This window comes from Talpa occidentalis, unplaced genomic scaffold (assembly GCF_014898055.3).
Source record: "Talpa occidentalis isolate TD23 unplaced genomic scaffold, MPIMG_talOcc4v2.1 talOcc4.11, whole genome shotgun sequence".
Classification (NCBI taxonomy): Eukaryota; Metazoa; Chordata; class Mammalia; order Eulipotyphla; family Talpidae; genus Talpa; species Talpa occidentalis.
In genome coordinates this window covers 52,936,752-52,963,316 of record NW_023601104.1, presented here as the reverse complement: position 1 = coordinate 52,963,316, position 26,565 = coordinate 52,936,752, and the positions used below count along the sequence as shown (strand labels likewise).

Here is a 26,565-nt window from a genome sequence, read left to right as displayed (position 1 = left end):
ATGCCTCTGCTACAACTACCAGTCTTGGGAAAATTACTTAACACTAAGCCTCATTTTCCTCATCTTATTGCTATAAATGTCCCGTTAAAAATATTTTGATTGTCTGTTGGTAAAGCATTTAGCTCAGTGCCTATCATACCACAAGCCCTAAGTAGGTGGTAACTGTTAAGGTTTTTATTAATATAGGGTAGTAGGAATCAGAATTCATTTTTTGCTTAGCTTTCATGGAACCATTTCTTGGGAGCATGCTAAAGAGGACTTTCCATGGAAAAAGACTTGGGTTTCCTCTGTCTAGCCATTGCAGGAATGCTGTGAAACAGGTGGAGGTGGACAAAAAGGGAGGCGGTGGTGCTGTTAAATGACATCCGGTTCACATGCTGGACTTCAGACCTTTGACAAAGCCACCTGAAGACTGTTAACCGGATGCAAACAAACCTATGACACCAATACAGCTCTCTACTCCCCATGTAACTTGGATGCATTTCTAACCTCTCCTACTTCCATTTCCTCATCTGTAAAATGAGCCAATTGGAGGAAATGTGTTGGCTACGTGGCCACACTAAAATAGTCAATATGTTATTATCAACTGGATCTCTGTTTAGGTAATTGCTCATTTTTCTTATTATTAGAGCACACTGGCTCTGTCACACATCAGAGCTAACAAAAATGGGAGTTCCCTGCCCCCACCCAGGTCATTGTTTTCAGTTTTAGTGTTGCCCAGAAAAGGCAGGATGGGGGTTGGAGAGGGAGTCGTCCAAGACACCTGCTGTGCAGGTTAGTCTGATAAATGATCCTTTAATTAGCTCCCAGAATCTTAACAACACCTTTGTTAAAAATTAGTTATTCATTTGTCAATAGATCAGGAAGAAAAGCACGATGTGGTTACCAGGAAGCTGTTAGGTGGAAACAATGTTTCTTGACTTCTTCCCTTCATAGCAGATAAATTTAAACACTTTTAAATGTTTTAAGCAGATTTAACTGTCCAAATTACAAGGAGATGGGGGAGTGTATCTGCTTGGAAAAGCAGGAATATGATGTCTTTCAAAGGGATGCTTCATTGACTGTGAAAGTGGGGAGAATAAATGGGAGGGAAAACATGGTTAAGAAGCAAGAGGATGGGACAGAACACTAAGCTCTCTGCTCCCCAATAAGGCATCTTGAATGGAAAAGGACCAAATGGACAAAAGGAAGGACATAGGGGTAAGATTAGACAAAAAGGGAGAAAAATTAGGGATGATATTAGAAAATATGAACGCAGACTTCTCCAAACAGAAGCTGAAAGAGGACAAATCTAGAAGAAGGTGCTGCAACTTTCAAAATGCGGAGGCAATCCTCCACCTTGCTGGCCCCAGGAGTTGGGAACCAGCACTCAAAACTGTCTACTGCACCTGTGGTCTGAACTGAACCAAAAAACTCCATGTTCTAACTCATAGTGGTAACTTTTTGAAGCAATAATATTGTCAGTGATCACTGCTTGAAAATTTTGTACTGCTGCTTATCAATAAAAACATTTGCTCAAATGAAAATTACATAACGTATTTTAACTTATATGTGTTGAAATGCTTATGTAAGTCTTGCAAAATTAATTTTTCATTTGATATTGTGGAGATAATGTAAGAAAACTTGGTGAACACTAACAAAGACATTAAATATTCTTTGAAATGGTATGTTGGTTTCTCCTGCTTTGTAGGTATATTTCCATGGGAAATATTTTTCAAAGTGATAACAGGAATAATAAGGAAATATGCATGCATTTAATGTGTTTATAAGTACTTGAATGTGTTATTTACTAAAAATGGTCATCTTACCATTTGAATTTCATTTATCTTGGTGTAACATAATGCTCTGTTATAATATGCTATGTAACTGGTCTTGTCCATGTTGACAGCTGTAGTTAGATCTATAATTGCTAGCTTATAAGTCTACAAAGAAAAAAATAATTAAGTGAGAAGGGTTAATCATAATGGACGGAAATTTAATTGTAAACTAAATTCTTGGTTCAAGCAGTTTTTGGAACACTCATTTAACCACTCTGTGTATCATCCATGAAATTAAGACAATCAAGCTAATCTACAGAGTTAATTAAGATCCCTGGGTAGGAAATATTATTACAGTTTTTCTCACCTGCAAATAAAATCCAGTATATAAATAACACTAATGTAGACAATTATCTTAATGCCAATGTTGCTCTACACCAAGGAGAAAATTATACTACTTATTGGTAAAAGAGAAAGAAGCCACATTCATCAAACATTCACCAGAGTGTGCCTGCTTCTGTCACACACTGTCATAGCACATAGTCGTCATATTTTTTATCCACGTTTTCTTTTGCTCCCTCTATGATGTTTCTCTGATACCTGTATCATCCATTTCCGTAGATAGTAATTTTCATGGAATTAACACATAATACAAGACCTTACCTTGCTTTAAAGTATTATTTGCAAAATATTTCATATGAAACAACTACAAAGAAAGGTCAGGAAAGTAGGGAGATAAGAAGTAGAGAAACCAATTGTTCCATGAAGTATCAGACGTCCAGAATGCTCACACTCCTAGACCCAGTCATTTCCATTAAGGAACCAATCACCAACAGGAACAGTGATCTTGTTCTCAGTGAGTCTACTGTAGTATTTCAAATAGAAAAAAAAAATTGTGTAACCCAAATGTCTAACAATAAAGTGATTCAAAATAAACGTAGGTAAAGTATTACATAGTCATCAAAAATGGTACATTCATTGTCCTTTGGGTAAATACCTAGGAGTGGAATTGCTGGATCATATGGAAGCTCTATGTTTAGTAGGTCCAGAAATCTCCACACAGCTCTCCATAGTGGTTGGACCAGTTTGTACTCCCACCAACAGTGCAGAAGAGTTCCTTTTTCTCCACACCCTCGCCAACATTTGTTGTTGCTAGTTTTTTGAAACATCAATTCCAAAGAGCACCTGCACCCCTATGTTTATAGCAGCACTATTTACAATAGCTAAGCTTTGGAAACAACCCAAATGCCCAAAAATAGATGACTGGATCAAGAAGATGTGGTACATATATACCATGGAATATTACTCAGCATTCAAAAAAGATAAACACATGCAATTTGTAGCAACATGGATGGCACTGGAAGGGATCATGCTCAGCGAAATAAGCCAGAAAGAAAAAGAAAAATATCGGATGGTCTCACTCATAGCAGGAATCTAGAAAACTTAAATAAGGGACCAGGAAAATGAATAACTATAAGAAAATGAAAATCAAAATCAACAAAAAACTATGAACCAGAGACACTCTATGGGGGTTAGGGGGCGGGGGGGAGGGATTGGGGTCAAAATAAGGGGGTTACAATTGTATGGGGAATACAAAAATTGTATGGGGAATATAAAAAAATGGTACCTTCAAAGATTTAATATAAGCAGCAGGGCATAACACAATTAATGTAAGTAGCATCATCCCAATTCTAGAAAATGTATACATCAGAAATTATTCAGAAAAAAAACTAAATGTGAATATAATAGAATGTTCAGGACTTATTTGATGATGAGATAATGGGTGATTTTTATCTCCTTTATTTTCCTTCTTTAATAAAAATAAGAGGGGGCTATTTAAATGTCAAAAAACACCCCACTACTTTGTAAAAAATTATGAATTGATATCCCATTGATGTGTTGTCAAAATATAAGTGTTCTATGTCTTTCTGTCCTTCATACCATGGAAAGTCTGAGAGGAAATAAGGAAATGAACCCCAGCTTGGCACGTAAGCAGCCACCTACTCTAAAGTTGCAGTAAAAATGGCAGGAAATCGCCCTACCTTGTTGTAGTACTTCAGAACTCCTCTGTAGATAAAAGCACGCACACTCCGGGGATAAATTTTGATGGCCTCATTACAATTCAAGATTGCTTTGGAGTATCTGCCTTGCAAACCATAGAAGGCCACTCGACTTAAATATGCCTTTTCAGAAAAAGAGGAGGGATACAGAAATGAATGTTTTAGTAAAAGTATTAATTCTACCACTATGTATTGCATTTGAATAAATCCGTGCAACCAAAGATGGTATAGTTTTTTTCCTAGTCTCTTTTGTTAGAAAACATTTCAAACATATAGCACAATTGAAAGAATAGTACAGTAAACATCGATTTACCTACAATTTCTGGATTCAATATTTGTCAATATTTATTAACATTTCACAATATTTGTTATATGTTTTTCTCAACTATTTGAAAATAATTTGCAGACATCATAGTACTTGACCCCAAGTCTTCCAGTATTCATCTCCTCCGAAAGACATTCTCCAGCATAACTTCACTCTCATTATATACTTAAGAAAATTAAGAGTACTTATTTAAAATCATCAATATTTAGCTTATATTCAGATTTCATATGCTTTTTAAATCAGGATACAATCAAGTCTCACTTATTGAATCTTGTGTTGTCTCTATGTTCTCTTAAAAGGCAGAAATCAGGGCCTCCCCTGGTGGTGCAGTGGTTGAGCGCTGGGCTGTGAAGCTGCCTGCAGCCTCTGTAGCGCCAGTTCGATCCCCGGCCACCGGCGAGGGTCCCACATGGCGTGCAGACCTCTCCTGCTGTGCCTGCTGCTACCCTCAGCAGTGTATTTCGTCAGTTTTCCTGTTCTGTTCCCAGCTCTGGCTCTGGTTAATTCACTCACCCTCCCGCACTTCTGACTGTACCCAGTGCTTGTATAAAAATAAATAATTTTTTTAAAAAAAAAAAGGCAGAAATCAATGTGATAACAAAACGAGAAGTAAATAATAAAATTAGTAACGATATAGTATATGAAATTATAATTATTAGGTTCATTAAACTATTAGCAATATTTATCTATAAGAATTCAAAAAGCGTATGTGTGAATATATATAATTTCCCTGTTAGAAATAATATTTTTGATTCACGGGAATATACAGACATATGGATTATAAAATCCAACTAAAAAGTAAGTATAAGTAACCAATTGCTAATATAATAGACATGTTCAGGATTCAATAGTTTTAACAAATTAACACACTCTTCAAATCACAAATTGTGTATTTAAATACCTGGTAATGTTGGTCTGCTCTAGCGATGAGTACAGTTTCATTCTAAGGCTTAATGTGTGCTCAAGATATGAGAGCTGGGTCTAAACTTATGATTCTTAAAATGTGTGTAGTGGCATCACTGGGGAACTTACTGAAATACAACTCTTCATGCCCTTCCAAGACCAACTCAATCAAAAACCTTATTTTAAAAAAAATACCTGGTAATGATTTGGATCAATGGCAAGTGCATGATTAAAATCCAGGATTGAGCCATCCTTTTGGAGTTTTACTTTACAAATCCCACGTTGATAAAAGCCTTCAGCAAATCCAGGATTTGCTTTCACAGCTTGTGTAAATGAATCAAAAGCCTGGAAGAGCATATTAATATAAAGCAAATTGTTTAGTGAGTAGAATACATTAATTTTAAATGTTAATAAATCACAGTATGTAATTGTTGTTGAATGGTTTTTCACCCTACTTTTTTGCTATGTTAAATACATTTCTGCCAGTGACTATATTAAAATGTGTAGCAAACAAAAGTAACATTTCTGAGCAAATCAGAGTATTATAATTTACAAGTCCCCTTAGGCCCATAATGAAATTTCAGTATGATGGAACTCCAAACTTGTCAACTTTGCAAAACAAAGCTGAGTTTGCTGTTTGTTGAAAAGGGCTGAAAATGAAAAAAAATTATAATTAAACATATACTTATTGGAATTTCTTAATAGAACAACTAATCAAGTGCAACTCTTATTTAAAATTGATACAAATTTTGGACACCATCCTCCTCTAGAATGACGTGTGTGTGTGTGTGTGTGTGTGTGTGTGTGTAAAGATGAAGTTGTAGAGCAGCCCATATTAGTCATTGGAAATTATCAATTATTTTACATATTCCTCATATCATTAATAGTTTTGAATGAAGAATTAAAGAAAATAGTGAAAGACTGTATAGACAATAATTGAATCAACAGACTTTCAATTAATCTGGCCATCTTAATAGTCAGTTTCAATCTGATTGAATTTTTCACTTGCCAATAAGCAAAGCGAGAATGTCCTTATCATTTCCCATTTAATCTATCTTATACTGACATACACAATTTAAATACTTGCAATTCAGCAAATAAATTCATAGTAATGCAATGAAATTATGTTCCAATAATAAGTTCTTGCAGCTGAAAATTTACAGTTTTGATGGGAAATACAAATTAAGCTTTAGTCTTTGTTGACAAGCATCACATGAAATGTGCTGATCAAACAAAGCCATGTGGACGTATCGCAGGTGCAGACTGAATGTGATAAGCTAAGCTTTATGAGATGTTTTGGGTTAGTCCTTCACTGGGGAGGTTGCTTTCAGAAATAGAACAGAATGTAAGCAATCAGTTTCTAAAATACAGATAACCTACGTCCAACTACATAAAATACCAGTTGCGTGTTGCCATCCTCCAGGTAACAAAGACCCAGGTAATACAGACAGTCTGCTGAAGCTGCTACAGCACTTGGCCCTTTATCGGAATGAGAAAACACTTCCAAAGCCTTTTTAAATGTTTTCACAGCTTCCTATAATGATAAAAATATAAACGTATAAGGGGCAGTGAATGTTCTTTTCTAATATTGATTTAATACAACAGCCTTAAACACTAAAAAGACTTCACCAGGCTCAGAAAAGTCACAGATCTTGCTGGTGTAATTTAAGAACGGGGGCTTCTAGAACTATAATTTCTAAACATCTAAAGGTTATTTTCCATCTGGCTTATTTTGGTAAATGTAGACAGAGAAGGACAACACATGTGATTTTAATCATGTGTAATATAGAAAAAAACAAACAGGTGAACTAATTAAAACACAAATTAGTGGTGACCAAAAGGGAAGGGAGAAGAAGTGTGCATAAATTGGAATAAAAGGAAAGCGAGGTATGGCATGGTATGGTATGGTATGGTGTAGTATGGTGAAGAATAATTTAGAAATTTTATCATGAGCTTAACAGCATATGCAATGCTGATTCTCAACAATGAATACCTGAAAGGTATATGTTATAAGGCAATGTTATTTCAATAAAAATAAAAATTATGCTCTTATACTCTTGAATCAGACTTAAACTTATGGACAAGTTTATGGCCAATTTCTTAGCAATTTTCCTGAAGGGAATATTGGGCAGCTGTTAGGGTATAAAAGATCTATAGTAATAATATCCAATGAGGTTTTAACTGTCCTGCTGTGAGCTAGAGGGGGTTCCACTGGCACCAGAAAAGAAAACTAACATGAAAATAACCCATTTAAATTATCTAGTCAAGATAGCTGAAACTCACTAATGAGAAAAAAATCTATTTTCCAATGGAAATACCTCTTCAAAATTAACTAATCAATGTAACATATATACATATGTACACCTACATAAATGTACATTTTACATTTATATATCTGTATGTATATATCTGTATAGCTTATACAAATAATTGCGACTGTTTAGCCATTTTCTAAATTATATTAAATTGCTGAAGAAAAAATGAGATTTAACTTGAGTATGCTAAGTGTGTACCCACCCTTAGCTATTCTCCACATGTTTATAGCTCACTCAATATCTAACCTTCCATCCTCACTCAGCACATGAACTCCATTTCCCTCCTGTTTACTTTTCAATGTATCTACATCTTTCGTATTTTCCCTTCCAGTGTTTGAGTGGTTTCTTTTCTTCTGCTTTTCAGAGTGAACTCCGCAAGTTGTGTTCTCAATTCTATCTCCTTCTGTCCCACCTGCACTATTTCCTTCCTCTTTTGGATCTCTGACCCACCAATGTCTTCTTGAACCGATAAAGAGTCTTTCATCCCACTTAAGTTAAAATAAATGCATCTTCACTTCCTCCTCTCGCTGATGTCCTAAACTGTCACTCCTTTGCTACTCTGAAAAATCTCCTTAGGAAGCTCAGGAGGGATTTGCAGGTAAGGCATTTTCACATTCTGAAAACAGTACTGTGGCTGCTTGGTGGATAAAGGCTTGGGAAAGTGCAACATTCTTGCTATAATTCAAGCAAAATAAAAATGTTTTCTGGACTAGGATAGTGACTGTGGAAATAGAGAAAGGGAGAGGAGTTGAGAGAGATGTAGGAAGCAGAACCAAAAGATCACCACAAATTGGGTGGAAGAGGAAAATCAAAAGTAACCCCCAGGTTTCTAGCAGAACAAATATGGCAGAGGAGAGTCAATTTAAATATGAAAGTTTCCAAAAAGAATTCAGTATCATAAAAGTATCAATTCTGCCTAAAATAACCTAGGGATTCAATACATTTCAAGTAAAATTCCAACAGGATTTTTCAGTGGAACTTGATCAATTGTATATGGAAGAGTCCTGGAGAAGAATGTAGTAGGGACATGTTCTACTAGACAACAAGGATTACTACAGCTATGTAATAAAGACACTGTACTATTGGGCCAGGGAGAGAAACACTGACAAGCAGAGAATAGAAAACCAAATATCAAATCTACATGTACATGAAAACACATATGATAAATGTAATACTTCAGATCATTGGGTTAAAGAAAACATTTTAATAGATGATGCTAGAGCCTTTGGATAGTCATTGTTTTATCTTATTGCAAATCCCCAGAGAATCAAATTAAGATAGAATCAAATTAAGGCCATAAATGGGGGGAAAAATCTTTTAAACTTTGAGAGGAATATATGGGAGAATATTTTTATGACCTTGTCTTACAGAAGGACTTTTTTTTAATAAAATTTTTTATCAATCGAGAAGGTGTTGTATATATACACAATGGGATACTAATCAACGATCACAAAAGATAAACACACCATTTGAATCAACATTGATGGAGCTGGAAGGGATAATACTCAGTGAAATAAGTCAGAAAGAAAAATATAAACACCTGGATGGCATCACTTAGATGTGGAATATAGAGAAGCAAAATCAAGGTTTAGACAAAGACAAACATTAAAACCATCCTTTGAAAGCAGAATAGGGAATGAATTCTTAAATAAGAATTTTTATGTAATCTATAACAAAAAAAATATTTTCAACTTCAGGAAAACTAAGAACCTCTGTTCATTAAAAGATAATAAAGTAAATTACAAGACCAGCTACAAATAACAAGAAGATAGGTGGAGATTAATATATGAAATTTGTTTTTTAATTTTCTGAAATTGATGAGTAAGACAAGCAAACAAAAAATGTGTACAGGAGATTGATAGAACAGGAAGCATGAGTGGCTAAACAAAAATATACAGAGGGCCTCCCTCTGTAAATATGGCTCAGGGGTTAAATACAGCACTATCAAGCTATCAGCAGCCATTGCAGCATGAGTTAGATCCCCAGCCATCCTGGGAGCAAACCACATGGCATAGCAGACCTCTCCTGTCTACCCAGATGGTCCCCTCAGCGGTATAATTCAGTAGATCCGCCTGTCCTGCTCCCACTCTGTCTCTGTCTCCCACTGTGTCTCCCACTCTCTCACCCCTCACCCCTTTGTACCCCAGTTCTTGTTAAGCATAAATAAATAAATCTTTAAAATATATATATATATATGTACAGAAATGCTTAACCTGTGCTCAAACTAGAAACATGAATTAAGAACATAATGGGACATCAGCTTTTATCCAACAATGACTAAACAGAAAAAGCAGGTCAACAGGATCACACATATACTGCAGGAGGGAGAAAAAATTGGCATAACTTAATGTGTCATTTTCTTGGAAGCTAAACATTCACATGCCACCAATTCTGCTCCTAGGAATATATCCTGGAAATCTCCTCCCCATATCTACAGGAGTCATTAAAAAGACTACTTATAAAAACCCTATTTTAAAGAGGAAATAAAAATAAAAAGAAACCACCCAAATGTTAATTAACAGAAGAATCAACAAATAAATGATATGACTAAGTTCTGTAAAAAGAATATATAAGCTGCCATTCTAAGCACAATATGAAAATTCCACTAATAGATTTAGCAAACATTACTCAAGACTTTTCACCTTGTTTTTCTTGGCCTTCATTTGGGCTTTTGCTAAAAGAGTGTACATGGTTATCTCCGGCTTTTGTAAAATCACCCCTTCCAAGATCTGAATGGCTTTGTCATGTTTTTCACAAAATGAATAAATGAGTGATTCCTGTATAGGACTCAACCCAATGGAATCTAAAGGAAAAGGAAAGTTTATCAGTATCTTTGTCAAATATCCAGGAACTAGAATGTGCCTATTCCCAGGAAGTCAAACAATTCAATAACCTATTTAATATGAGTTAAAACATTGTGACACTAAAGTCTATTTACTATTAATAATCAAAAAGACATTCTAATTACAAGCAGAAAATGAATAAATAAAAGTATAAGCTTGATATTTTCTATAATAATCTCTCACAAAATTCATTGTTAATAAGTATGCTACTAATTGATTATGTACGTGTGAAAATGAAGTGTTACCAAATCAAACTGACTTTCAAGTGAACACTCATGCTCTCTATACATAGCTATTACAAATAGCATACAAATTCTAAAGAGATTTCTTTTAAATGAAGACTATTATAATTTCTCATTAAATACATTTACCTTTGTTCATTGCTGCTACTTGATAAATAGTGAACTTTGCAAGATCGTACCTTTTCATCATAAGAAGATATTGTCCTCTAGAAGAAATAATATCTTATTGAGTCTAAGCAGTTAAAAATGAAGTTTCTTATATCCAATTACTTAAAACTTTACAATTATACTATATTCACATGTACTTACATATGTATGATAAATTAATGTGAAAATTAATCATGAAAAATTAATGTGAAAATTAATTATGATAAATTATGAGAATTAATTTAATTAATGTGAAAATTAATTCTGATAAATTATGAAAAATTAATTAAATTAATGTGAAAATTAATTATGACAAATTAATGAGAAAATTATACACATTTTATGTAATTTTAATAGAGAAATTAGTATGGATGTGTAATGCAATATGTGATTTACAAAATGTAAACCTGAAAGTACTGAAATTTTTTTGCAGTTACCTTCAATTGAAATCTTGTACTCTGTTACTAAGAAATTATTCAAAAATAGAGCTCAGGGACATAACAGGGGAAAATATTTACATAAATTACTGACATGTGGTTCAAGAGTCAAAAGATAAAGCCTTTATCACCAGCATTGTTCCAGTCCAGTTTTCTATGTCTTTATAGTTCATTACCCATATTAGAGATTATAACATTTTTGGTAGTGATAACTCGTAATAACTTACAATAGGTCACTTAATTGTGAGCTCTACTAAATTTGAAATACAGTTTCCAAAAATATGTGTCTTTTTTACTGAATTTTTGAGACTTATGTTTGGTAACTCTACAGACACAAACAGCTGTTCAAATGTGTTATCTTACTTTTATAAGATATGTGATAACTATAAACCTTGTAACTTAGAGAGGCTTCAAAGAATGCAAATACTAAACAGTTGTGCTTTGACGCAAGGTTACAGTAAAGGGAAAGATCTGGCTATCCTACGTTAAAAATCACCTTAAAGTTTAACAAAAATTGATGACTTACTGGTTGAAGAGTAAGTCCATTGTTGGGAAATTAAACATAAAAAATGGAGGCTGGAATGAGCAAGAGTACACTAAAGATCCCAACAACTAGCTCAGATGCCAAGTTAGCCCAAGAAGAATTCTATTTCTAGGCTCTTACCTTAATATGTATAATTGGATTCCATCTGGTTGAAGGTGGATGGCCCGAGATAACTCCCTTACTGCCTGTTTTAGCCTATGTAACTGTTGAGTAATAGACAGATATTTAATTCATAAGAATCCTAATTGATTTATTTCTGATGTTTATCCCCTCCCATCCTTCAACACTGAAGTTATGCAGTAACATCTCCTAATATACATGTTATTTCCTAAGAATAATCAATGCAACTGGGATATATAAAGGAGATTTTTTGAAAGTCTATGATTCCAATTCTTTGTGGTTTTTAAAACCATTTATCTTCAATTTTACCCACAAATATATGCTCTCATTTGTTTTCCTTTTTTGTTAACTCAACTCTGACATCTTTTTCACCAGACTTCACCTATATTAATAAACTAGCTTGTAAAGAAGGGTAAAGTAAAAAGTAAAAGTCAATTTCACTTTAAAATAAGGAAAGAAAAGTGAGCTTGCACTTAAATTGATAGGCAAATGAAGTAATGAAACAAAATTCAAGAATGATGAAAAAGGGCCTCCCTGGTGGCGTAAGGGGTTAAGCACCGTACTATGAAGCAATCCACAGCTTCTGCAGTATGAGTTCGATCGTGGGCCAGACAGGGAGCAACCCATATGGTGAAGCAGATCTCTCCTGTCTCGCCTGCTGCTCCCCTCAGCAGTGTGTTTCAGTCAGTCTATCTGTTCTGTTCTCCACTGTCTCTGATGAATCCTCTTACCCCCCGTTGCTGGCCAGTACCCCAGCTCTTGTATGCATAAAAAATAAATATTTAAAAAAAGTTGCTTTTAAGAATGATGAAAAATATCTGTTTAACATTTGCATACACTAAAAATCAAACATTTAATCTTTCCTTAACAATGGTCACAGAAGCATAGTCTGGATTTGCACAAGTAGGGGAACAAAAACTTATTATTAAAAACTTACTATTATTGGGACTAGTACAAAAGGAGGACTATACATAGAGACCCCAGCAAAATGAACCTGGGACAATCAACCACACCTCTTACCATGATAGCATGATGATGTAATGAAATGTACAAAATTTGCCCATGCAAGTGGGCAGTGTACGTGAACATGGTCCAAACTGGGAGACATAGTGAATAACATCAAAACAGGAGTTCTGGTAGAAGAGGATTGAAGCATGTGCACATATGTTGGTGGGAATATGTACCCTCAAAATTATGGTTATGTAAATGACTGCCAAGTAATAAAATTTGAGGTAGAAAAAGAAGGAACCAAAAGGAAAGAATTTAAGGAGTGCTTAAATAAAGTTGAGTATTTCTATAGAACTTCCAGCCTCTGCTTCTCAAGCCTGCTGCTTCTCAGGTTGGTGTCATTAATAAGCTCTCAAGTTCTATGTCTGCCCTGCTCCACCTGCTCCAACAATCAATGCATCGAGGAAACCCTGATCAGATCTTCACAGGCAGCCCTGGGGGTAGACTTCTCCAGGCACTCTTGTACTGGAGTCACCCTGGAGCCTGATTCCACACAGAAGCATATGTGTTCTTCTACATACATACACACATAGATATGTACATACATAGTGTTTGATTTGTAATTGTTTTATTTACATGGGATCATATTGTACACATTTCATGCTCTTCTGAAACTTGCCTTTCTTACTCAACAATTATACCAGTCATCTGGTATAATTATTCTATATAACTATTCTATGTAATATTCCGTGGTGTGAATATAACACAATTTATTCAACCATTACTGTGTAGAGATTTTTAGAATCTCTAGAATGATAAGCCTTTGAATATATGTTCTTATACTCTGATATTACATTGGTGCTTTGCCTTCTAAGTATACTCAGAGGACATTGCCACTTCCCTCAGAAGGCCTCAGCTCCATCAACAGAGAAATAAACAAAACCTCCACATACCACAAGTATGTCCATACCTTCACCAACAGAGGTCAGAGCAAACATTCCCTGGGAACAATCATAAACCTGCCTGAGTCTTCGACCTCATCATCAGGAAGGTAAGGACCTTGAATGGGACTGTAGTCACACTGGGTCCTGAGAAGCAGACGATGAAGAACAGAATTTCTAGCCAACTCTCAATGGACACGCAGTGTGGGCAAGAAATAAGCCTTTTAATATTGTGATTTGAGAGGTTTGTTCATTGTTTTCCACAGTCTAACCAATCTTATCCTTATTGAAACCTTTGTGATTAGAGGATTTACAGGAGATGAAGGCAGAAAATTAATGAGGAACTGATTCATATAGGCTCCTGTAGGCCTTTGGCTTTTGCAAGATTTAGTTTTTATTCTTGTGGTAAATGGAAGGTATTGAAGGACTTGTGGCAAAGAAGTAATATAATCTGACTTATGTTTTGACAGAATTACTAAGACTGTTGTGTTGAAAATCCAACATAAAGGGGTAAAGGACAAAAAAGCAAGAAGACCAGGAGGCTACTGAAAAATCATGGTGAGACATGATAGTGTCTCAGACAGGCCAGTCAGCAGTGGATTAGTGGAAAGAGCTATCTCTTTGAAAGACAGAGACAAGTTAATAGTGTTTATCTTTGCAAAGTTAGCTGTGGTTTGGAAAGTAACATATGCTAAGACTCAGGGACTACTTTTACTGTTAGTGCATTGCTGGAATTTGTTACACTAAGGATATACTATATATTTTAATTTAAATAATTTTTGTAAAATTTAAGGAATAATATGAATTAATGAATTAGTAGACTCCCATTCTATGCATAAAAATTATTCTGCAAACCTACTCACTCATTGACAAACACACACACACACACACACACACACAACCAAAAGACTCTAAATGTTAAAGTAGTTATCTCTAGAAAATGAAATTGTGGATGATTTTAAACTTATTCTCACATACATATAACATGCAACAACTATATATGTCCTATTGTAATAAGGACAGAACAGATACTATTTTAAAGAAAGAAAATTATAAGCAAAAATTCATACTTCATCAAAAGAGATTTAGTAAGTGGATATCTACAGTTAGCTAAAGATACTTTAGTATTAAATGTTTATGAATACACTAGCCTCTGCAACAAGCTTTACAAGAATATGTTAATAAATTTTAAATTATAATTAGCAAATATCTAAAAATTAAATTTTTTAAAATCAAAGTTATCAAACCTTTATACCTTATAATAAGATTCTGCTCGACAAATATAGCTCTGCATATATAAAGGATCAAGTCTAATAGCTGTGGAAAACTGAAAAATGGCTTCAACATAGTTATCCAGGTATAACATATTTATGAGACCAATATTGATATACGCCAAAATAATTGTTCTAAAAATATGAGAAAGTAAAGCCTTGTTAGAATTTTAATTATTACAAATGTTCACCAATTATGAATCTAATGAAATACATAGATCAATATATACTAAGCTTTTTTTTAATGTATCGCCAAAGCAAAATAAATGTCTTTCTCTGAGAATCAATTTTTAATACAGGATTTACCTTAGAAATTACCTTGGTCAATGCCTCTATTTCAAAATAAACTACAGATCCTACAGCCTTGCTTCACAGAACCACTTATCCTTTGCCAAAAAGAAATGAAAATTCCTACTGCCCATTTTTTGCCTATTTATACCAACTGAAACTCTTCTCTTTTCCTTCCTGGCTCAAAATTTTCCCAAAGTAAACCACTGCAACCACATTGGAGTGATGCTCTAGTACGTTCCTGAGGCAAGGTTTACCTTGGATAAGCTAAGCAAACAGCCTGCTATTTGGTGCGGAATTGACACAATTTGTCATTCTTTCTGACACCATCCATTTTAATGAATGCTTCATTGGAAAAAAGGAAAACTGTGTAATTAAATTCTTTTTCCAGCTAGGATTTCTGAATAATGTATGTAATTTTAACTTGTGCTTTTTCTTGGACATATGTTCCAAATGGCATTGGCTTTATTCTTTTGCCTTTCTAAATAGTTTTAGAAAGTTTCCTCCTGTTGAGTTATATGTTATATATCAAAATGATATATAAAGCAGAATATTTGGCATCATTTTAATACGATGACAGTTTTTCATAAAGTTAACCCCATAAAGATCTAACCCTGGCATCCCTCGGCAGCTCCTAAAAACTTGGGGATTTTGCTAACCATGGATTTAACTCTTCTTAAAACATGCCAACCTCTAAAATTTACAAAGTATCTGAAGCTTATCAATGTTGACAACAGGTCTTATTTTAGAAGTTATCTTATTTGTAGAAGTAGTATTCTAATCTTGAATGAGGTTACAACTGTTTGATTTTCTACAAGGTAATTAATAATGGGGGAAAGAATTTTCTTTCATTTTGATTTTCTTAATTCATATAAAAGTGAAATCAATAAGTTTGAAAAGGTAAACATACCTTTCTAGAGAAATAACAGTTTCAAAGTCGCAAATTGCCAGCATCCAAAGTTTTAGATCTGTATATAATATGCCCCGATGTAGAAAAGAAGAAACATTCTCATAACCATCATTTAAGAGAACTTAAAAAGAAAAAAAAATACATGAGATATTTTATGTAGGTTCTTATGTCTAAGTTTTATGTTAGTATATATACATAACTTCTCATTGCTTTTTTTAACATTATACAAATTAAAACATATCTTGAGGGGGAAAACTAAATTACTTTTGAAAATTAACAATGATGCAAGGGAAAAATTATCTAGAAAAAAACTTTAAAAAAGCTGAATTTGACTAATCCATGTGGGCTGGGTCCACTGAAAAATTTACTGCTATTTTAGAAGGCTGACTAAGAAATAGAGCTGGATCTCCAGAAGCATCCTCAGAACTCAGTTATAGAAAAATGTTTAATATGATATTCTTCCATTGCCATAGTTACACATAGGTGTAAAAATATACACACATATCCTAAAAGAGAATGTTAGAAATACCTTAGCTAAACCATTGTTGCTTATAAGCATATATGAGCATATATACTAAAGATATTGATATAATTGTCATATGATATATACATTACAATATTTATCCCACATTAGTGTTCCACTCCATGAAAGTAAGTTGGTCAAGAAACTCATCAAATTCCCCATATGTGCAGTTGAAGGAAAAGTACCTGAAACACTATAATCCTGTAGCGCTCTAAAAGGGTTACTCTTTCTAAATAAGCAGGCCCTATAATACAATGCTAACCAGTTATTAGGATCGAAGTGAATTGCAAACGAAAAATCTTGAGCTGCTAGTTTATAAAAATGCCGTTTACAATATGCTCTACCCCGGTATGTCCTAGAAAAAGAGAAAAAAATAATTTTAACATGTATTGCAAAGCATATATTTTTTCCTCTTCAGCAAACCTATACAACAAATTCTATATGTGAATAACAATTTGTGATTATTCCTGCTTATTTCCCAGGTGATTTAGTCATGGTATTAATAGCAAAGAGGATATGAGCATTTCATAAATAAATCAAATGTACTTTATAAAGTATATAAAATTAAATGCTTATTAGTTATATATTTTCTAATTTTACTGCATTTCTTATACTTATTAGAGAGGTGTATCACTAATACAAATGAGTTTTATTTTTATTATTTATCAAATATCCAAAATGTTAAGCTCTATCATATTTCTAAAAATCAAGATTGTTTCCTAAATAAACAAAATAACCCACTTTGAAGGAGAGGCACCCCAGTGAGTAGAGTTATTGGGGTTTTCTCTGGCACTGAAGATACAATAAAAAAAAATGGGAAACTGCTCTAGTGTGCTTGAAAAGTATTGTGTCAGTCGTATGAATCAGGTTTTATCTCCATTAACTTCTGACTTCAGATTTTAAATTATCATTGACTTATCAATTCCAGAAAATCTCCTTATTCGTTGATAGTGTAAAGCAAATCAGCTTTTAGAAACAAAGAAGACAATTAAGGAAAAACAGGCTGAAGAAGGTAGTAGGCTGCCTGCTCTAAAGAAGTTAAAATAAATCCAGGGAGGATAAATAAATGTTGAAGAAACTTGTGATTCAAGCACTGGAAATTTGGGGGGTGGGGAGGAAATGCAGTCAGTGTGTTTGCAGACTGGTAACAACTCTCAAAAGTACTAAACATCCTAAAACCCACCATATTGTATTTTGGAGCCTAAAGCCCACCATATAGTATTTATCCCATATTGAAGAAATGTCACTTATTTTCTGATGAATACAAGGATATTTTAATAATTTATGATAAAGAATCTTACTATTTTTCAGCATATATATTATTCCAAACTTAACACTTTACCAAATAAATGTTTAATAGTATTTTTTGTAATATGGCATAAGTCATGTCAGTTCTTCAAAAGCACTAACTTTTTGTATCTGTTTCTTCTTTCACTTCCACTGCCTCAATACTTCAAACCCTCATCATCTCACACCTTGCTACTATTTTACACCATTCCTTTATTATCAAATAAAGATTTCCCTTTCCAAAAACTTTCAACAGCTCACCACTGACAATGCGATAAGGTTAAATTCCTTAAAATGACGTAGAAGGCCCACCACAAGATAACACCATCTTGTAATATTGAATTAGCCATCTTGTCCTTCTCCAATTATTTTGATGCCATCCTGCAAGTAATAGTCCTCTAACTAAAGAAGATGTAGACAATTTAGACCAATAACTAGGGGAAAACTTAACAATGTTATGGATAGGATGTCTCCTTTGGGGAAATAAAATACCCTAAACCTAGATAAATAAAATGCATTTGACAAAAATCCAACAACCATTCATTTGGATGAATTTTATCTAAAAAAAGAATTTTGAAATTTCAGAGACAAAATTAAATGACTTAAATATAATGGGCTTGTCCACATAGAAAATCTACTAGTATCAGCCAAGAAATATTTCAATACCAAATACTGGAATTGTTTATGGTGGTCAATGGTATTTAACTCAACATTCAAAAAAAAAACTTGCTCTCCTAATTTCTAAGAATAAGTCCTTTTAAAATGTCATGAAAAAAATTCATTCATTAAAGAAAAAAAACTTTTAAAAACTAGAACTATTCCTAAAACGTACAGGACCTAAGTGAAAATACTACTGAAGTTTATTGCAGATTTATAAATATTTCTCTGAAATACTCTAAACATTTTAAAATCTTTTTAAAAAGTGATTGCAAAATTTATCCCAGAAGGGATAAAAGGCAAGCAAGAAAAGGAAATATAGACAAAAAGAGCAATGAAAGAACATACCCTAAATAATCCTTAAAATGATATATAAGTAAAGGAAAACAAATAAATGAAAAAGAAAAATATGTCATCATAATGTATGCAGCTAATGAGAAATTAGCACGTAAAATCATTGGTGAAATGGTTATTCAACAAATAATACAGGATAACAATATCCCAATGACATTCTTCACGAAATAGAACAAAAATAATTTTGGAACTTAAAAAGAATACCAAAATACCCAAAACAATCCTGAGAAAAAGAAGAAAAAGTTATCATACTTTCTGACTTCAAACTATACTACATAGTGCTATAATCAAAAAGCATAGATTAGAATAAAAGCCTATACAGAGTAAGCGAACTTAGATGGAGTAGATCAAATGAGGAAACACCTGGTGAAAAGCATAGTTTAGTATATACTGATGTTGATTTACATTGTTATAAACCTGAAAGCTATGTAATATTATAAACTAATGCTTCTTCAATAAAATTTAAATAATAAGCTTTGACTGTGAAATTTCAAGCACGTTTCAGGATGCATGCTTTATTTTATTATAAAATTTTTAATATTAAAAATTGGGAGTGAAAGATAAGCAGGTATAACTATATACACTTTTTAAACCTCTTCAAAACAAAACTTAGACTAAGAGAAAAGCAATAAAATGAGAACAGCATTATGCACAAGAAGGTTGGAAGAACAAAGTTTAATATCCAAGTTACAATAAGATATTACAAAAATATACATGAACAATCTTTGTATTCAATGAATACAAAGAATATAAAAGAGAAATTAAAATATGTAGGCCAGTACTTTAGGAGATAAATTGTAATTTTTTATTGGAAAAGAAATATACAACTTGGAATGGATTTGAAGCAAATTGTGCCATAAGCAGATTTTCTTTCAGTGGCTAAAACAAAGTTTTAAAAGTAACAATAAAAGAAAATGTTTCCGGGCCTCCCTGGTGGCGTAGTGGGTTGAATGCTATGCTGTGAAGCTGTCCACAGCCTCTACAGTGAGGGTTCGATTCCCAGCCAGCCAGGGAGAAACCCACATGGCACAGCAGACCTCTCCTGCCTCACCACTGCTCCCCTCAGCAGTGTCTTTGGTCCATCTGACTGTTCTGCTCCCCACTCTGTTTCTGGTGAATTCTCTCACCCTCCTGCACCTCTGATTGTACCTCAGTTCTTGTATAAATAAATAAATCTTAAAAAAAAAGAAAAAAGAAAATGTTTCAGGTACCTGACCAGCACTACGAGTGTACCAGTATATGAATAATATACCCATTCTGCATTAGGGCAACCTTGAAGAACATATTGTTGGCTCTTCATAGTCCACACAGTTACAATTCCACACTTCAGCAACAAAATACTGAGAGTTGCTAAAGAAAACGCCTTTTAAAGAAGGCTTACGCCAGGTGTTTCCTTATTTGATCTACTCCATCTAAGTTTAGATACACAGAAGGGTTCAGATAAATCCAAAGGATGGAAGCCAGAATTTTGGTGACAAGCATAGTGTAGTATATACCAATGTTGATTTACAGTGTTATAAACCTGAAAGCTAAGTAATGATATAAAGGGATTCGATAAGCCACATGCAACAAGTTACTTGATCAATTTTCTAGAAAAAGATTTCAGGACAGTGATAGTAACATAAAGGAAGAAATGCAGCTCTCCTCCCTGCCTGCCTGTGACTATGCAGGTATTTCTTTTTTCCTTTCTCCCTTCCTAATAAACCTATCCTTTTAAAATGTGAAAAAAAAGATAAGGGAAGAAAACAGAGCAATGAAGTGCTAATTGCTATACATGTGTATGTATGAATAGGCAAGGGGAGCCTTTTACAAATAAGTTACAAAGAAAGTGCCAATGAACCATTTTGTACAAGAAATTTAACCTATTCTGTACCATGTTTTTACTTTGCTGTCATCATTTGTACACTCCGCATAGTTTACTTGACCATCACCATCATTATCAGCTTCCCTGATCATTTTATCAACTTCTTCATCTGTTAACTTCTCCCCAACTTTTGTCATCACATGGCGAAGTTCTGCTGCACTAATATAGGCATTGCCATCCTTATCAAACACACAGAACACTTCTCTAATTTCTTCTTCACTGTCTGTATCTTTCATTTTTCTTGTTATCATTGGCAGAAATTCCAGGAAGTCAGTTGTGACATTCCATCAGCACTACTTCATTAATCATGTCCCTGTAACTTTGTTTCTGTGAGATTCTGCTCAAGTGACTAGCTCATTACAGTTCCCAATTCCTCTGCTGTTACAGTTCCATCACCACTCAGAAATGGTGAAAAAGCTTCTTTGAACTCTGCAATACACTCTTCAGCCAGTTGGTCTGCCATGCTGAGACACTACTGTCATCCCACATGCAATCACACAAGCAATCAGCTCGCTCATTCCATAGGGATTTTGGACCAATAATATTGAAAGTGATAATACAGCAAGTATATAGGAAATGCAAATGAAACCACCCTAAATGTCCCTTTATGGACATCCACTACTGCTGAAGTATAAGTAAAGATTTTCATTCACTAGTAGCACTGAAAATTAATTCACTAACTTTAAAGGGCTATTTGATATATTTCAAGCAATGTTGTTTACTGAGAATGTATTTTAAAAAATAATTTACATCTAAAATAATTCTCACCTTGCTTGAGAATTTTGTGGATTTATCCTTAACAATGCTGTAAAGTCTTGTATGGCTGGAATCCAGTTTTCATTTTCATAGTAAAATATCCCACGTTTCAATAATGCATCTGTTCTTTGGGGATCATAAAAAATACACTAAAAGGAAGGTGAGTGGAGGAGAGGCACACAAATATATCACATAATGAGAAAAGGAAGAAAGAAAAATAATCACATAGCAAATTAAATGGACTTCAACCACATTTTTTACTTCAGATTATATAAAACTAAGATGCCAAAACTTTCATTATTTAAAGATCATGTCTTTAGGAAATCCACAGAGAGGGAAGGAAAAAACAGCATATACATGAAGCCCAGGACTTTGCACACTAAAATTTTCACTGGTAGAACTTCAGAAGTAAACTATTCAAATAGAGTGGGGCTTTATTGGATCTATCCAACAGCATATAGCATTTTATCACAATCAAGATGATACATATATCACCATATCAAGGATGATTCAATCGTAATAAATAAGGATTAACCCAGTCCGTAAAATGGTGAAAAAGTAATGAATTGGTGTAGTCACGGTTCATTTATTCAACATCAACATACAAGGCAACAGTGTGAACAGACAATCATTGCATCCTAAATTGTAAATCTCCTCATCTTTTGATAGTGGGGGAAAAATTGAAACAGATTAGCAAGTATTTTTAAAACCATGGGGAAAAACCAAGATTTTGAAGCCTTTTTAAATTGGTGCCAGATGGAAGAAATGAACAGAATACACAATCTAATAATAATTTCAATGTCTTCAAAGGAGACATTTGGTCACCTCAAAATCATAAGTTTCCAAAACTTAAAATAGTCTTCTAAGACAAAAGAATGTCAAATGTGTAGCTAGCCATCATGGATTAAGAAACTGGGCAGTTGGAAACATGGATGACTAATTATTTGAGTAACTTCTTAAAGTATTACGAATAAGAGTTCATAGTCAGGAGATCCAGGTTATAATTCTGCTGCAATCAGGGGACTACTTTACCTGAGTCTTGCCTCCAAGTACAGATCATGAAAAAGTTCATTTTCTTCAGGGAAGTTGCTGATATCCCCAAGTCAAATATGAATTAGCCCCACCCTCCTTATTTCCATCATAGCACTTAAATATGATTTGTAACTATAATTTATGTTTGTATTTATTTCTTTGATATCTGTTCTTTAGCCGATAGACTCTGTACAAGCCAGATATATATCTGTTTTTTTGTATTTTTTTCACCAGATTCAGACACTATATTGCACTATTGCCTTATAGTGCACTATAGTCAATAAATATTTATGAGTGAATGAATGAATGAGCCAGTGGGCACTGCTTCTTTGAGAGCAAGAAAGTTTGCTGCAGAAGATAGCTGATTGTGTCTCTAGAGTTAAGAAATGGAAAGTGATTTTCTCTATTGTTCAAAAGGAAAAAGCAATTTTCAAAGGTTTTTAACAACTATTTCACAATTTAAGAGGAAAGAACTGGAAAAGTTAAGCACCTTCAGAGTTGTCTCAACACTCCCACATCCAACTCTTTGATGTAAATCCATTCATTCGCTAATAATGTAAAGGATCTTTGATGTAGTATTAATATCAATTCCAGTATGAATGTTTTAGGTCCTAATCTATAATAAATTCATTTTTATTATGTACCACATATAAAAGAAATTCAACAATATACTATATTTAGATAAGACTATCATTATCTAAAATATATAAATGGCAGCTAGATGTGATACAGCTTACCTTAGAAAAGTCATCAATGGCCAGTACCTTGTTTTCTATTTCATACATTTCACCCCTCCTGAAATATATGTCAGCATCGCTTGGCTTACACTTAATTGCCTGGGTGTAGTTGAGAATTGCCAAGGTATTCTCATTTTTCCTCCTGAAAATTTCTGCCTTTGACAAATATGCCTCTAAAGAACATTAAAACAGTAAAAGTTAGTGTTACAATCCTTTTACTATTGAACTTTCTTAAACATTTAAAGAATTATTTTTAATAATGCAAATTTTGTTTTCAAAGATTAGATAGTATCATTTCCAATTTCAGTTTGAAGTTATAAACTTTTTGTATTTCTGAAATGTTTCATAATCTTAAGGTTCATAGTAAAAAGTTAGATGTACACTGCACAGAATTTTACAGACTTTTAGCAAAGATCAGAAATTTTTAAGCTCATCTTATATTCTAGGGATATGTTGTAGGTGCTGGGAATACTAAAGTGAGTATAGCATTATAGAACTATGTCCAGTCATTCAAGTTGGTTAGGAGGTAGCACATAAGGGCAAACAGAGATTTCTTCCAACCAAGAAGTCTTCAGAACATTACAACTTTAATTCAAAAATATGTGGTCAAGAAAAGATTTGTGAATCACTTCCGCAAATGTGGGATGAGCAGTAAGGAACCAGTTTATTGTAATGTATACCAAAGGCATTAACATTGTAAATCATGATGAGTATTTTGAAAACAATATAGGAGCTTGTGAGACCTAAACTTTCCACATCAAGAGTAAATTTAACTTAGGAAAGTCACAACCAGTTTAGGATACATATCTGTTGATTCGTGTATATTTATAATACCACCAAGTAACCAAAGCTCAGGTTTATACAGACAACCCACCTGCATTATTTTTATTACATTTATTTATATAATTGAGGTCATCCAATGCTTCATTAATTTTGTCTTGGAAAAGATAAATGAAATGTCGGTGCCAATAGGCATTGAGAAACAATGGTTCCAAGTGTATAGCCTGGAAAATATATGCATAAACTTGGTGAAATCTGCTTTATTAAAAGGCACTATACCACCAAAGAAACTTTCAAACACTATTGATCCACATGACTTTCAATGTCACAGTAGAAAACAGTACTTTTCAATCTGACAGACAAAATCTAGTGTTTTTAATATTAATTATTTGAAAATTTCAATAATTATGATTCATATCACATTCATACTATAAATTCTTATTTTTGAAATTCTCATGAAAATTATTTTTACATTATTACTACTCTAAGCAAATGCAAATTGTTAACAATATTTTGATTAAATAAGACTTACTTCTTGTAGATCATTCATGGCACTCTTTAACATTCCCAGTTTCCTATAAATAGCTCCACGCCTACAATATGAAAATGCAGGATATACTTCCTTATTATTTATTTCTTGAGTCAAGATCTCCACTTCGGATATATAATGTTGAAGGACCTCTGGAGGAAGTTCAGACTGCAAAGAATCACTCAGTTTCAGGTTTGCTGGTTTTTTCACTTCTTCAGACTGGCCTCCAGAAACAGCTATCTTAACAACTTTATTTTTGGTGGATTTCTGATGTTTATATTTAGTAAATAAACCAAGAGCCCATGTCCTAAGGTCAGTATCTTCTTTATTTCCTCCCATGCTTTCAACAAATTTGTCAAAATCTAATTTCTTAGGTAGGCTGGGGCATCGATACAGACGTTCATATAATGGAAGTTTAAGCAAATATTTCTTCTGTTCAGGGAGGATTCCATGAGACATTGATCTAGTTTTTGAAAGAGTGATTTTTAAATGAAAGAAATATCATTTTATAGTCAATAAAACAACTGAGCAATTAGCACAATTTCTCTACTATCAAAATAACATTGCTGGGCCTCCCTGGTGGCATAAGGGCTTAAGACACAACCTATAAAGGTGTCCACAGCCACTGCAGCATGAGTTCCATCCCCTGGCTGAACAGGAAGCAACCCACATGGCACAGCAGACCTCTCCTTTTTCACCCGCTGCTCCCCTCAGCAGTGTATTTCAGTCAACCTGCCTGTTCTGTTCCCCACTCTGTCTCTGGTGAATCCTCTCACCCCTCCCCACACACCCTCTGGTCTGTACCCTAGCCCTTGTGTGCATAAATAAATAAATCTTAAAAAAATAACATTGCATGTTAGTTTTATGCAAAGTCAGTCCTCAAGTTTATTCATTAAAATTGTAAAACCATAAGAAGAACCTCTATAGTCAATGCAATCCTAATTAAAACATCAATGGCATTCTTCAAAGAACTGGGGTAAACACTACTGAAATTCATAGCAATTCTGACAAAAAAGAAAGGGAATAGAAGTATCACACATCTGGACTTCAAATTATATTACAAACCTGGAACAAAAACACACACACAGAAAAACGCAATAGAATTTGTGAACCCAGAAATAAACCCACACTTATATAGATGGTAAATCTATGGCAACAGGACCAAGAACATACACTGCCACAGGATACATACACTTCCACAAAGCCTCTTTAATAAATGGTGGAGGGAAAACACAAAATATCAATTCAAAAATTGATAAAATACCTGATGATAACACCTGACACCATAAAACACATAGAAGAAAACTTAGGCAAAACACTGACATAAACAAAAAATTCTTTGAGGACTCATCTCTAGCAGCAAAAAACCAAAGGAGAAAATAAACAACTGGGACTATGTCAAACCAAGAAGCTTCTGCACAGAGAAAGAAACCATAATTAAAATGTAAAGAAACACTACTGAATAGGAGAAAATATGTGCACACACATATATGTGCACACACACCATACATCTGACAGAGGACTGATAGCAAAAATGCAAAATGAACTCATAAAACTCTACAAAAACAAATAACCCAATCAAAAAACGAGCAGAAAAACTAAAGAGACACTTTTCCAAAGAAGATATTCAGACTTGCAAACAGCACATGAAAAAATGTTCACCATTACTTATTAGAGAGAAATGCAAATCAAGACCACAGTGAAATATCATCTCACAACTGTGAAATGGTCCACATTGAAAGGACCAGAAACAAATGCTGGAGAGCATGTAGAGAAAAGGGAGACCCCCTACACTGCTGGTGGGAATGCAAACTGATTCAGCTCTTATGGAAAGCAGTACGGAGGTGAATTGTTAAAATTCACCTCAAAATATTAAAAATGGATCTACCATTTGACCCAGGAATTCTATTCCTAGGAAACTACCCCCAAAATTCAAAAACACTAGTTCAAAAGAAATTTGCACTCCATGTTTATCATAGTATTATTTACTATAGC

At 33.8% G+C, this 26,565-nt stretch overlaps 1 protein-coding gene and 1 pseudogene across 1 annotated transcript in view; both read right to left on the bottom strand.

Moving 5' to 3' along the window:
- TTC6 (tetratricopeptide repeat domain 6) overlaps positions 1-26,565 on the bottom strand; it is a 138,199-nt gene that overhangs the window by 23,190 nt on the left and 88,444 nt on the right. Inside the window, 14 exon segments of the mRNA XM_037503224.2 lie at positions 1,809-1,922; positions 3,800-3,940; positions 5,241-5,390; positions 6,445-6,579; positions 10,003-10,163; positions 10,575-10,651; positions 11,694-11,776; positions 14,838-14,988; positions 16,052-16,172; positions 16,760-16,929; positions 21,505-21,641; positions 23,262-23,434; positions 24,136-24,265; positions 24,574-25,033. Coding sequence (XP_037359121.1) covers positions 1,809-1,922; positions 3,800-3,940; positions 5,241-5,390; positions 6,445-6,579; positions 10,003-10,163; positions 10,575-10,651; positions 11,694-11,776; positions 14,838-14,988; positions 16,052-16,172; positions 16,760-16,929; positions 21,505-21,641; positions 23,262-23,434; positions 24,136-24,265; positions 24,574-25,033 — 2,203 coding nt within the window.
- On the bottom strand, positions 20,753-21,318 carry LOC119239029 (calmodulin-like; annotated as a pseudogene).